Consider the following 11,134-nt stretch of genomic DNA (forward strand, 5'->3'; position numbering starts at 1 on the left):
TTCGATCTTCAACACTGATCGTCAAATCGGTTTGGATTTAAGATATGTTCTTCTACTTGTTAATGGATACATATCCATCATATCACTTAGAGCTTGCTAACCAAACTTTTAAAGAAAAACTTATCACTCTAATAACTTAAATAAAACTTTTAAATAGTTCAATGGTTTAAATGAAAATTTTTAAATAGTTTAATGACCATTTTCTAACTTTTTGAAGTTGAGTGACCAAAACATTATCTTATTAATAATTTAGTAACATTGGGTGTAGTTTACTCATAAATTTTTTAATTTAAATGGGGTAAACTAGGCCATTAGTCACTAAACTATGGGTAAGTTTTTGTTTTAGTCACTTAACTAAAAAACTTACAATTTGATCACTGAACTATTCAAAAATTTTCATTTAAGTCATTGGACTATTAAAATCGATGATATTCGACTTTCTCTGTACGCATTGCCTATACCGACTGAAAGCTCTCTTTCCCCTTCTCTTCTGCAATTCAGTGTTATTTTTCATGAAATAACTTTGGATGTCACACGAACCTACAAACCAAAATTCAAACAGTTTTTTCTGTGATCTATCAAATTGACTTAGATTTAAGGTATGTTCTTCTACTCGTCGATAGGTACTAATCTATCATATTGATCATTGAATCGCACTTGGAACTTGTTGGTGGAACTTTAAAAACAAAAAATTGACAGTCTAGTGGCTTAAATAAAAATTTTTGAATAGTTCAATGACTTAAATGGAAACTTTTAAATATTTAAGTGACCAAAACAAAAAGCTACGTATAAATTAATGACTAATGATGCAGTTTTCCCATTTAAATATTTAAAAAAAAAACCAACAAACTTGAAATTGTTTGTCCTTAGGGATGTGCAAAAGTTAGGTCAAATCAACTAAATCGACCGAATAGGTCAATTTCGATTTTGTCGGGTTGATTTATTTTGTTGTAATTTTAGGTCGATTGCAAAAGTCGGGTACAACTGTTTAATCGGTTCGATTTCATTTTTGAAAAATCAAAACTGAATTAACTAACTTTGAAATATAAATTATGTTAATATATTTTAAAATATTTAAATCCAATTAATATTCAAATATATTACTCAAGCTCAATCCCCAAATAAATCCAATACCCTCAAATATATTATCTAAACCAAACCCAGCTAAAAATTAAATCCAATTCCGACAAAAGTTGGTTCGATTTATTTAATTTGATTTATAAAATCAATCAGTTTCAATGTCTAAAAAAAATGAAATTGATTAAATTAGTTTTTAAATTTTTTGAACCAAACCAATCGATTACTCATCTTTTTTATCTTCGTTTAATAATTTAATTCGACATGGAAATTTTCACTACAAATTGCAAAATAAATCAACCTGAAAAAATAAAAGTGTTATTGGTAGATTTTGGCAGTTATAGGTAGAACAGAAAAATGTGTTAAAATTGATGTATGTTAATACAGTAGGAGTATATGAAAATTGCAGAGTGCATGATGAGTTCCCATATAAATGTTTTTGCCCAAAGAAATCAAACATCAGAAACTAGATAAAACTTATATAAAATACACATTCATGATAACAGGAAGATTTACATCTCCTAATTAGGATTTAAGCTCAGACTTTCCAATCATTTTTATTCAATGCAATTAATTATTTGATGGTAAGAAGGAAAGATTTTGTTTCAACTTGTTGATGAGTAGGATGTTGCTTTTGAGCTTTGATGAATGATCTAAAATTTTTATATATGACAAAATTATTTTACTTAAAAACAGAAACACTCTTGTATGTATAGATATTTTTAAGTGTTTTATTGGGGTCACGAGTTAACTAGGTATTTAGTCATGAAATTATTAAAATATCTTATTAAATACAAATAAATTATATTTTTATAAAGATATTTTATCTTTTATATAATAAATTATATTTTTATCATAATAAAATTTAAACTTAAAAATATTATATAAGATAAATAATTAACTTTACCATTAAGCTAATATATCAATTAAATTTTATGGAAGAATAAGTAATTTTAAATTGAATTGATATTAGATTAACTTGTAACACTAATTCAAATAAAACATAAAAAAGATGATATTCATTCAAAATCTCATTTACATAGCTATGCTTTAGACATAGCATTAATGGAAGTGGTAACAGAGAGGCCATAAATTTGGTCCACGCTTTTAACTACCTTGTAGATGTGGTTGAGTTGACTAAGGCTTAGTTTAGATGGACGGTGTGTTTACTTTCGGTGAGATTAAAAATAGCGGTGGCGGTGAGATTAGTTACTGTAGCGGTGATATTAGATACTGTAGCGATGAGATTAGAAACAATGGTGGAGTTTGTGTTTGGATTCAAACATAGCTGTAGCGGTGAGGTGAGAATAAAAAATGACTATTAAGGACATCGATTAAAATTGATATATAATAGAAAAATTTTAAATTATTTTACTTTTTAAAATTATTAAAATATGTGAATTTATAAATTTATTTAATAAAATATTAAAATGTATCTTCCAATATTTTATTATAAATATTTTAATGAATTATATAATCAATTTAAATTATTTATTAGATAAAATGATAATTATTTTAAATCAAAATAATTAAAATATGTAAATATATAAATTCATTTAATAAATATTAAAATGTATCTTTCGATATTTTACTATATAAAGTAAAAAATTAACATTTTAAATCAAAATAATTAAAATTTAAAATAAATAATCTAAAAATAGTTAATTCAATGAATGGTAAATTAAAATTTCTTTTGATAATAATGTATATTAGTTTGTTATAAAATAATGGGAAAATGTTTATTATTTTAAATTAATAAAATTATCTCACAATGAAAATACAAAATTATTGAAGTAGAAGGTAAAATAAAGAAAGAGACAAAAAAAAAAAAGAAGAGTAAAATGAAGAAAAAATAAGAGTAAAGGTGTAAAAGGAAAAATGACCACCAATGGGATGTTGAAACATTTGACTGGAGCATAAAGCTTCAGTGGAGAAATTAGTGTCCAGTGTGTTGAGTGATGCTTCAATCGTTTTGTTCTTTACAATCCAAACGGATTGGTACAGTGCGATTTAGTCAAAAAGTACTCCAAACGCACTGAAATGAGATCAAACGTACATCCAAAGGTAGCCTAAGAGTTGCAGCAACTAGCCAGATTCTAGAAAATGTCAGTGCTTCCCTTACTAGGAAACCAAAACCATTGATATCTCGTAACTATGAATTAGTAATATTGCAATTCTAACTCTAAAATGACGGCATGGGATTTACCCTTGCTTTCAATATATTAGGGAAATGATTTTGTGATCTCCCACATCGGTGAAATAAAAAAGCATATCAAACAGGTTTAATAGGTCAGGTATCTGTCATTTCCTACAAATTTTTATGGATTAATTATAGAGATATTTATAAATAAGCCTAAATATAATATTAACATATTTTATGTTTGTTCAGCTTAGTTCAAAATGAGTATAAATTTTATTTAAATCTGTTTATATTTACAAAAGATTAATCAAGTTCGCCCATATTATTTTTTAAATTTTTAAAAATATATTTATTTTATTTTATTATTTAATAACTTTATATATTTTTATTTATTAAAAATTTTATATAACTATCTTAACATTATTTTAATGTTTATACTAAAATATTATATATTTAGTATAGGTTTACTTTTTAAATGTGAGTAGTGTTATATATTTAGTATATGTTTAGTTTTTAAACGTGTTTTAAATTACATAATATATAAAAATAACATAATATAAAGTATTATAAACTTAAAAGCGGCTAAATTGAGCTTAAACCTTAAATGTTCAAGCTCAAGTTTGATCCATATTTTAAACAGGTCTAATTTTTTTTATCCAAACTCATTTTTCATATCTAATATTTTTATTCGAAACTTCTTAAATTTTAAGTAAACTTTTAGGTATTGACAAGTAACTAGAGCCATAAGCAAGTCTAATTTGTTATTACATTTTACTTGGTGGGATGGTGTGATCATTATAGTTGATGGTTATTCCCCGGGGGATTCCCACAATACCATATCTCTTCAATAGTGAAACAATCCAAGGCATATACTGAAGTGTCAAAATCTTGTCCTCAACTAACCAGATTGTAACAGCCTAATTTTCAGTGGTGTCGGAAATGATGATTTGAGATCACTAAATTCGACAAATAAGATTGAACAAGATAGTAATTTAATATTTATGAGTCAAGTAAGAATTTAGAAGAATTTGTGAAATGGTGAAATTAGTGAATTAAAAGAATTTATTAGGTCAAACGGGTCAAAAATGAGGTATCGAGACCTCAAAGTTGAAAATCGAGCTATAAATATTTTTATAAATATTTATGGAGTGTCATTGAGTTAGTATTAAAGTTTCAGTTAGAAAATTTTAATGTTTGGATGGCTAATTAATTAAAAGGACTAAATTGAAAATAGCGCAAAATTTGTTAAATTGTGAGTAAATAGCTGAAGTATTTAAAAGATGGATTTAAAGAGCAATTAGACCCAAAGGTTAATGGCTGGACGGTTTGGGTATGAAATAAGCAAGAAAACAATGTGAACAAGGGGCAAAATTGGAAATAGTATAAAAGTTAATAGTTAAATAATGATGTAATTGAAAAATCTAGACATTTTCTTCATATTTTCTCAGCTAAAACGCCATAGAAGGTCTGGAGAAAGCTGGTTTTCATATTTTACATCATATCAAGAAAACGAATCGAATCGTGGAAAGGAGAAAATTCAAGAATAGTCCACAATTTCTACGACTTTTACAAATTAGTCCGTAAGTTCATATGGCAAAGTTCAATGTTTTGATATGAAAATCTTATGATTGTTAAAGTATTTTATTGTTGATGAATACTATCAATTTGCATTAACTAATGAATAATGTGTAACTAAAAGTACAAATTATTAGGAACAATGGATTTGAGTGCTTTTATTCTGTGACCCTGATGAATTGACGAAAAATATGTGATAAGTGTGCCCGTTTAAGACCATAGCTGGGCTATGGCATCGGTGCAATGTGATAATGTGACTCCGTATAAGACCATAGCTGGGCTATGGCATCGGTATAATGTGATAATGTGATTCCGTATAAGACCATGTCTGGGATATGGCTTCGGTATGATATGTGAACCGTGTAAGACCATGGCAAGGCTATGGCTTCGGTGTGTGATGCGTAACAATGTGAAAGTCCATAGTTTACTATGGCAATGTGATAATGAAGCACTCAATTCCCTTATTGTTCCTTAATTTGACAATGAAGTAAATGAGAAATGGGCCTAAGGGAGTTAAATTGTGAGTTGCCATATGGAAATTATTCTAATGAGTTATTAATGAAATTGTGATTTGGAGGATGAAATAGTTAAACTAATAGATATATGATTGTGCTACGATATTTGATATGATTTGTGTTTATATGCCTATGAGCTTACTAAGCTTCAATAAGCTTACTTGTGTGTGTTTAATATTTTTATGTAGATTGACTTGAAGTGAGTGGGTAGATCGGATCAACACAACAGGGCACACTATTCAGATCAATTCCGGTAGTTTTTGTTTTATGTTTAAAGATTTATATGGCATGTATAGAGTTTGAATGAATTGAAGTAAAGATGTTATAAACTAGTTAACAATATTTGTACTAAAACAGTTTTCGGTAAGTAGCAGTAGTTTGACTTTGAAAAATCACTAAAAATAGTAGAAATGAAATTAAATAATGAATAAATTATGGAATCGAATCTTGATGAGTCTATTTTCATATGGAAGAAGCAAAACAGGTATATGAGCTATATTTTATGAGATGTTTAAATTTTTGTGAAACAGGGCCAGAGCGATTTCTGGATCCCCTGTTCTGACTTTGGAAATTCACCATAAATTTTACAAAGATAATTAGAAGTCATACTTTATATGTACAGATTCCTTATTGAGTCTAGTTTTATTAGAGATAAACGGCATAGTCATTGAAGCTCTATACAGAGAGATATCTGATTCGTAATACACAAAGGTCAGAGTAGTCAAACCCTGAAACAGGGAGATTTTAAATAATAAACTGTACTAATTGGCTTGACCAAAATTCTAGAAAAAATTGGTAAGTAGATATATGAGTATAAATTCAGAGAAAATTTACGGATTTGGATTTCGAGTTTTATAACTCGAGATATGAATTATTTAGCAACTATGACACAGTTGGACAGCTTGTCTGAAAAGTATTATATAAATTATCTAAATTTGGTTAAGTGCTCAAATAAGTTTAGTAGTGCCTTGTGCTCGACTCCGGCAACGGTCTCGGGTAAGGGGCGTTACACAGATAATATCTAGGACCCTGTAGTCATTGAAGAAGCAAGCTGCCCCATGTACAGGAAGAAGCATAAATGAAGACAATAGCTTAATGAATAGAAATAGTAACTAAAGATAAAAACTGCTTCTAATGGAAACATAACAGCACTACTTGGAACTCCCTTTATGTTTGTTCAGCACAACATTCATCCCCTAACTTTCACTCTAGTTTTCAAGCCAATGATGAAGACGGTCGATGCCAAAATAAGCAGAGTTTTTCTTAATTTCCAGTTGCTGGGAGATTATAGCCTTAAACACATATTGGTTAGTGAAAAGAAAATTTATGGACTATGGTATTCTTCTTAGTTTGGAGAGAAGGGAGAAGGTATTTTCCAGTTGATATATGCTATGCATTTGAAATATATATATATATATACACACAACTATACAAGGTCTGAAGGCATACTGGCCTCTCAGATTTTGATACTAATTACAGAACAGAAAAGCAAGTAAACACATAAAATGGCAAACAAAACCTACTTCATTTATGCATCAAATTGCCTCAAACAACCGAAACCAATCAGATTCTTCACGGTGTTGGATTCAGTTCGTTACGGGAAAATCCATCATCAAAGTTGAGCGAATAGCTGTGGAAGTCATAGCTGAACTGCATGCTGCTTCTTTGCCTTTGCCTCCACCACTGTGACTTGACCTTCCAAACCAACTGTTTTAACACGCAGTTCGGCCTTCTTCGTACACTGATAAGTTTAACACCATGCTCATGGTTTGATACTTTCTTTTCCCACTTCAAGAACCGGATTCTCTTCAAGATTTGCATTTTCAAAAATGTAATAATCCAATGTATCACTCAAAGCAGGAGAGCTTACAAGATTAAAGCAAGGAGGGCAATGGATACATGTATATACGGTTTCAAATAAAGCATGAAAGTGTAAGCTTTTCTTTCATGCATTGCATCTAATTCCTACATGACACGAAGAGACTACGATATTAGGTGGCAGTTAGTCATTTGTCTGAAATCAGAATCCGAATCATAATCACCAAATGTTGTCGTTTCCACTTTGCTTTTTTCCAATGTCATACGGATAGTGATTGGGATGCATGTTACCAGCATTTTTTTGGATAGGTTAGCCTCCCAAAAAAAAGTAGATAGTGTTTGTCACATCCGATAGATCCATCCGTTGGGGGGTTGCACATGGTAAACTTTCAGGGAAACATATATAAATTCAGAAAGATGGAGAGAGAGTGTGAGGAAAAAGTAAGGTTTGCAGTGATTGAAAAGGTAATGACATTCATGCCTAGGTCTGACTCTTCTAGTGCCGAAAGGAGAGGAAAAGGAGGGAGAAAAGAGTGCCTTAATTATCAAAAGGTTTTAGTATCACTTTATCCCATGAAAGGCCCACAAAGGTATGAAAATACTTAGTCCATGTAAGTACCAGGAAATTAGGTGGTTAATGGATTATTCTAATTTTATTGGTAAAGTTAATATCGAATTAATTCGTAATTAGAGTGGTAAATGAATGAATGGTTCGGTTTTTATTTATTTGTGTTTATTTTTTAAGTTAAATAAATGAATATAAATGAATCTTTGAAGCTCGTTTATTTCATGAACCGAATACGAACACGAACACAATTTATTTATCTTCATCTAAAGTTCCGTTAAAATTTATCTATTATTCCATTACTATATATTAATAAAATTATTATTGTTTGTGCATTTATTTTATTTATATATTTGTATATAATTATTTATATCTAAAATGTTTGTTTATTATTTATTTGCTTATTATTCATGAAAAATATTTGTTAACATATTTAATTATAAAATCTTTGCAGAATATATTGTTTAACTCAAACAAATGAAAATAATGGCATATAATTTTAAATAAAATATATAAACAAAATTTTAAAATTTTAATCTAACATAAAATTAGATTCAAATTTAACTAAAAATACTAAAATAAAAAAATCCTAATTTAACATCATCTTATTAAAATAAATAAAAAAATATAAAATCACAATTTTATTCCATCATTTATCGATAAAGCTAATTTAAAAACAAACAAACATCAACGAAAATCTTCAATTAATTTACAGGTTACTCGTGCCGCATTATAGATATAGATATGGAAATGACATAGCTGGTCGGGTCTTGGTCCCATGGGTCGGGGTAGGTATTGTCCGAGTAGTTACTTGCGTTTCTATTCTTCCTTTCGTTTCCTTTCTACGAATGCCGCCTCTGAATCTGCTCCTAATTTCACCTTAGAATTCACCGATCTCTGCTCCAAAGGACTCACAAAGGAAGCCTTTGATAGGTTCTATCCTCAAATATGGGCAGACCCACCTCTGTTTTCCCACCTCATCCAATCTTGCATACCGCAAAACTCGCCATCTCTTGGCAAACAGCTTCATTCTTTGGTCATCACATCTGGGTCCTCAAAAGATAGGTTTATATCCAATCACTTGCTCAACATGTATTCCAAGTTCGGGAACTTACAAGCTGCCGTTTCCTTGTATAATGTGATGGTTGTGAAGAATGTAATGTCTCGTAACATTTTGATCAATGGACATTTGCTTGTTGGGGACTTGGATAGTGCCAAAAAGTTGTTCGATGAAATGCCTGAAAGAAATGCCGCCACGTGGAATGCGCTTGTTGTGGGGTATATCCAGTTCGAGTTTAATGAGGAGGGACTAAGTGTGTTCAGAGAAATGCATGTTTCTGGGTTCAGGCCGGATGACTTCACTCTTTCTAGTGTTCTGAGAGGGTGTGCCGGATTGAAAGCTTTGTCAGTAGGGAGGCAAGTTCATTGTTGTGTGATGAAATGCGGGTTTGGGATTCATTTAGTTGTTGGGAGTTCCTTAGCTCACATGTATATGAAATGTGGAAGTTTGGAGGAAGGGGAAGCGGTAATTAAATCAATGCCAATTCGTAATATGGTTGCTTGGAATACTCTCATTGCAGGGAATGCTCAAAACGGCTATGGTGAGAGTGTTTTGGCCCTTTACAGTATGATGAAGATGACTGGTTTTAGACCTGATAAGATTACATTTGTTAGTGTCCTGAGTTCATGTTCAGAGTTGGCAACCTTAGGACAAGGTCAGCAGATTCATGCTGAGGTGATTAAAACCAGTGCAAGCTCAGTTATCGATGTGATAAGTACATTGATTAGCATGTATTCAAGGTGTGGTTGCTTGGAAGATTCCATTAAGGTTTTCATGGAATGTGAAGTAGCAGATCTTGTGTCATGGAGCTCGATGATCGCTGCATATGGGTTTCACGGAAGAGGAGTGGAAGCAGTTGAGTTGTTTGAACATATGGAAAAAGAAGGATTGGAGCCAAATGATGTTACTTTCTTGAGCTTGCTTTATGCTTGCAGTCACTGTGGGCTTAAAGATAAAGGACTTGAGTTCCTTAACTTGATGACAGAGAAGTATGGAATAAAGCCTAGGGTACAACACTATACTTGCATAGTCGACTTGCTCGGTAGGTCTGGCTGTTTGAATGAAGCAGAAGCTATGATAAGATCAATGCCGGTGAAAGGAGATGCTATCATATGGAAAACTTTGTTGTCTGCATGTAAGATCCACAAGAATGCCGACATGGCAAGAGAAGTAGCTGAAGAAGTGCTTAAGCTTGATCCTCAGGATTCAGCTTCCTATGTTCTCCTTTCGAACATTCATGCATCTGCAAAAAGGTGGCTGGAGGTTTCGGTGGTAAGAAAAACCATGAGAGATAGGAGGGTGAAGAAAGAGCCTGGCATAAGTTGGTTGGAAATCAAGAATCAAGTTCATCAGTTTTGCATGAGTGATAAAGCGCATCCGCAATCGGAGGAGATTGATTTGTACTTGAAGGAACTGACCGCTGAGATGAAGTCACACGGATATGTGCCTGACACAAGTTTAGTTCTACATGACATGGATAATGAGGAGAAAGAATACAGGTTGAGTCACCATAGTGAAAAAATGGCTATTGCATTTGCTCTAATGAATACTCCTGCTGGAGCCCCTATAAGGGTGATGAAGAATTTGAGGATCTGCAGTGATTGCCATGTTGCTTTTAAGATCATATCAGCGATCAAAAATAGAGAAATTATTGTACGAGATGCTAGTAGATTTCATCATTTCCAAAATGGAAAATGTTCTTGTAGAGATTACTGGTGAGAGGAATTTTGCAGCCACCCTTTATAGCTGATATTGGAATTTAAATTTTTTTTTTCTAATTAGTAATTTCATTTAATCTAGATAGTTGATTTAGATTTTGCCATACGAACTCTCACACCACCATCAAGTCACTCTGAAGTAACCATACCATTATTGCCACTCTATGTGTAATAGGGCTTTTTCCTCTATAAAAGCTCTCTCCACAAAAGAGTTTATACCAGCTCTCCCCATTCCAAGAGAAAGGGAACTCAGGTGGCCTATCAAAGCTCCAACATAATGAAACCCTTTAAAACCTCTGATTTTTAATGGTTCTCAACATCATTTCTAGTATAAATCACCTTCATTTTTAGCAGTTCAACGTGAATTATCAATCATTTTATAATAGGTAGACGGATTTGGATTTGAATCATGCTATCAAAGGATGCCGTCCCAATCAAATGCTCCATTACCATTACTCATTAACAGAATGAAAGTAGGAATCGGAGATTTAATTCAGTTGATCTATAAAAGGTGAATTTCGATAGGATATCGCTTCCTTTGTACAAGTGAAATAAAAAAGTAAGTTTTTATTGGATAAAACAAAACTGTGGCAGAATACTTCTTTGATACAATGCATTAAAAGGAATAATTAAATAATATAAAATTGAGATTTTAACTCATAATAT

General features: G+C 31.3%; 1 protein-coding gene across 1 annotated transcript; it reads left to right on the forward strand.

Annotated features, from left to right (window-relative positions):
* Positions 1-8,339: 8,339 nt before the first annotated feature.
* LOC108487619 (pentatricopeptide repeat-containing protein At2g41080) lies at positions 8,340-10,528 on the forward strand. Its single transcript, XM_017792003.2, has one exon. It carries the CDS (start codon positions 8,469-8,471, stop codon positions 10,467-10,469), a length of 2,001 nt encoding a protein of 666 aa, XP_017647492.1. The 5' UTR covers positions 8,340-8,468; the 3' UTR covers positions 10,470-10,528.
* Positions 10,529-11,134: the final 606 nt, after the last annotated feature.

This window comes from Gossypium arboreum, chromosome 11 (assembly GCF_025698485.1).
Source record: "Gossypium arboreum isolate Shixiya-1 chromosome 11, ASM2569848v2, whole genome shotgun sequence".
NCBI classification, from domain to species: Eukaryota; Viridiplantae; Streptophyta; class Magnoliopsida; order Malvales; family Malvaceae; genus Gossypium; species Gossypium arboreum.

Excerpts from the sequence above, each read along its gene's own strand:
- LOC108487619 (XM_017792003.2), top strand. The coding sequence starts at position 8,469 with ATGGGTCGGGGTAGGTATTGTCCGAGTAGTTACTTGCGTTTCTATTCT.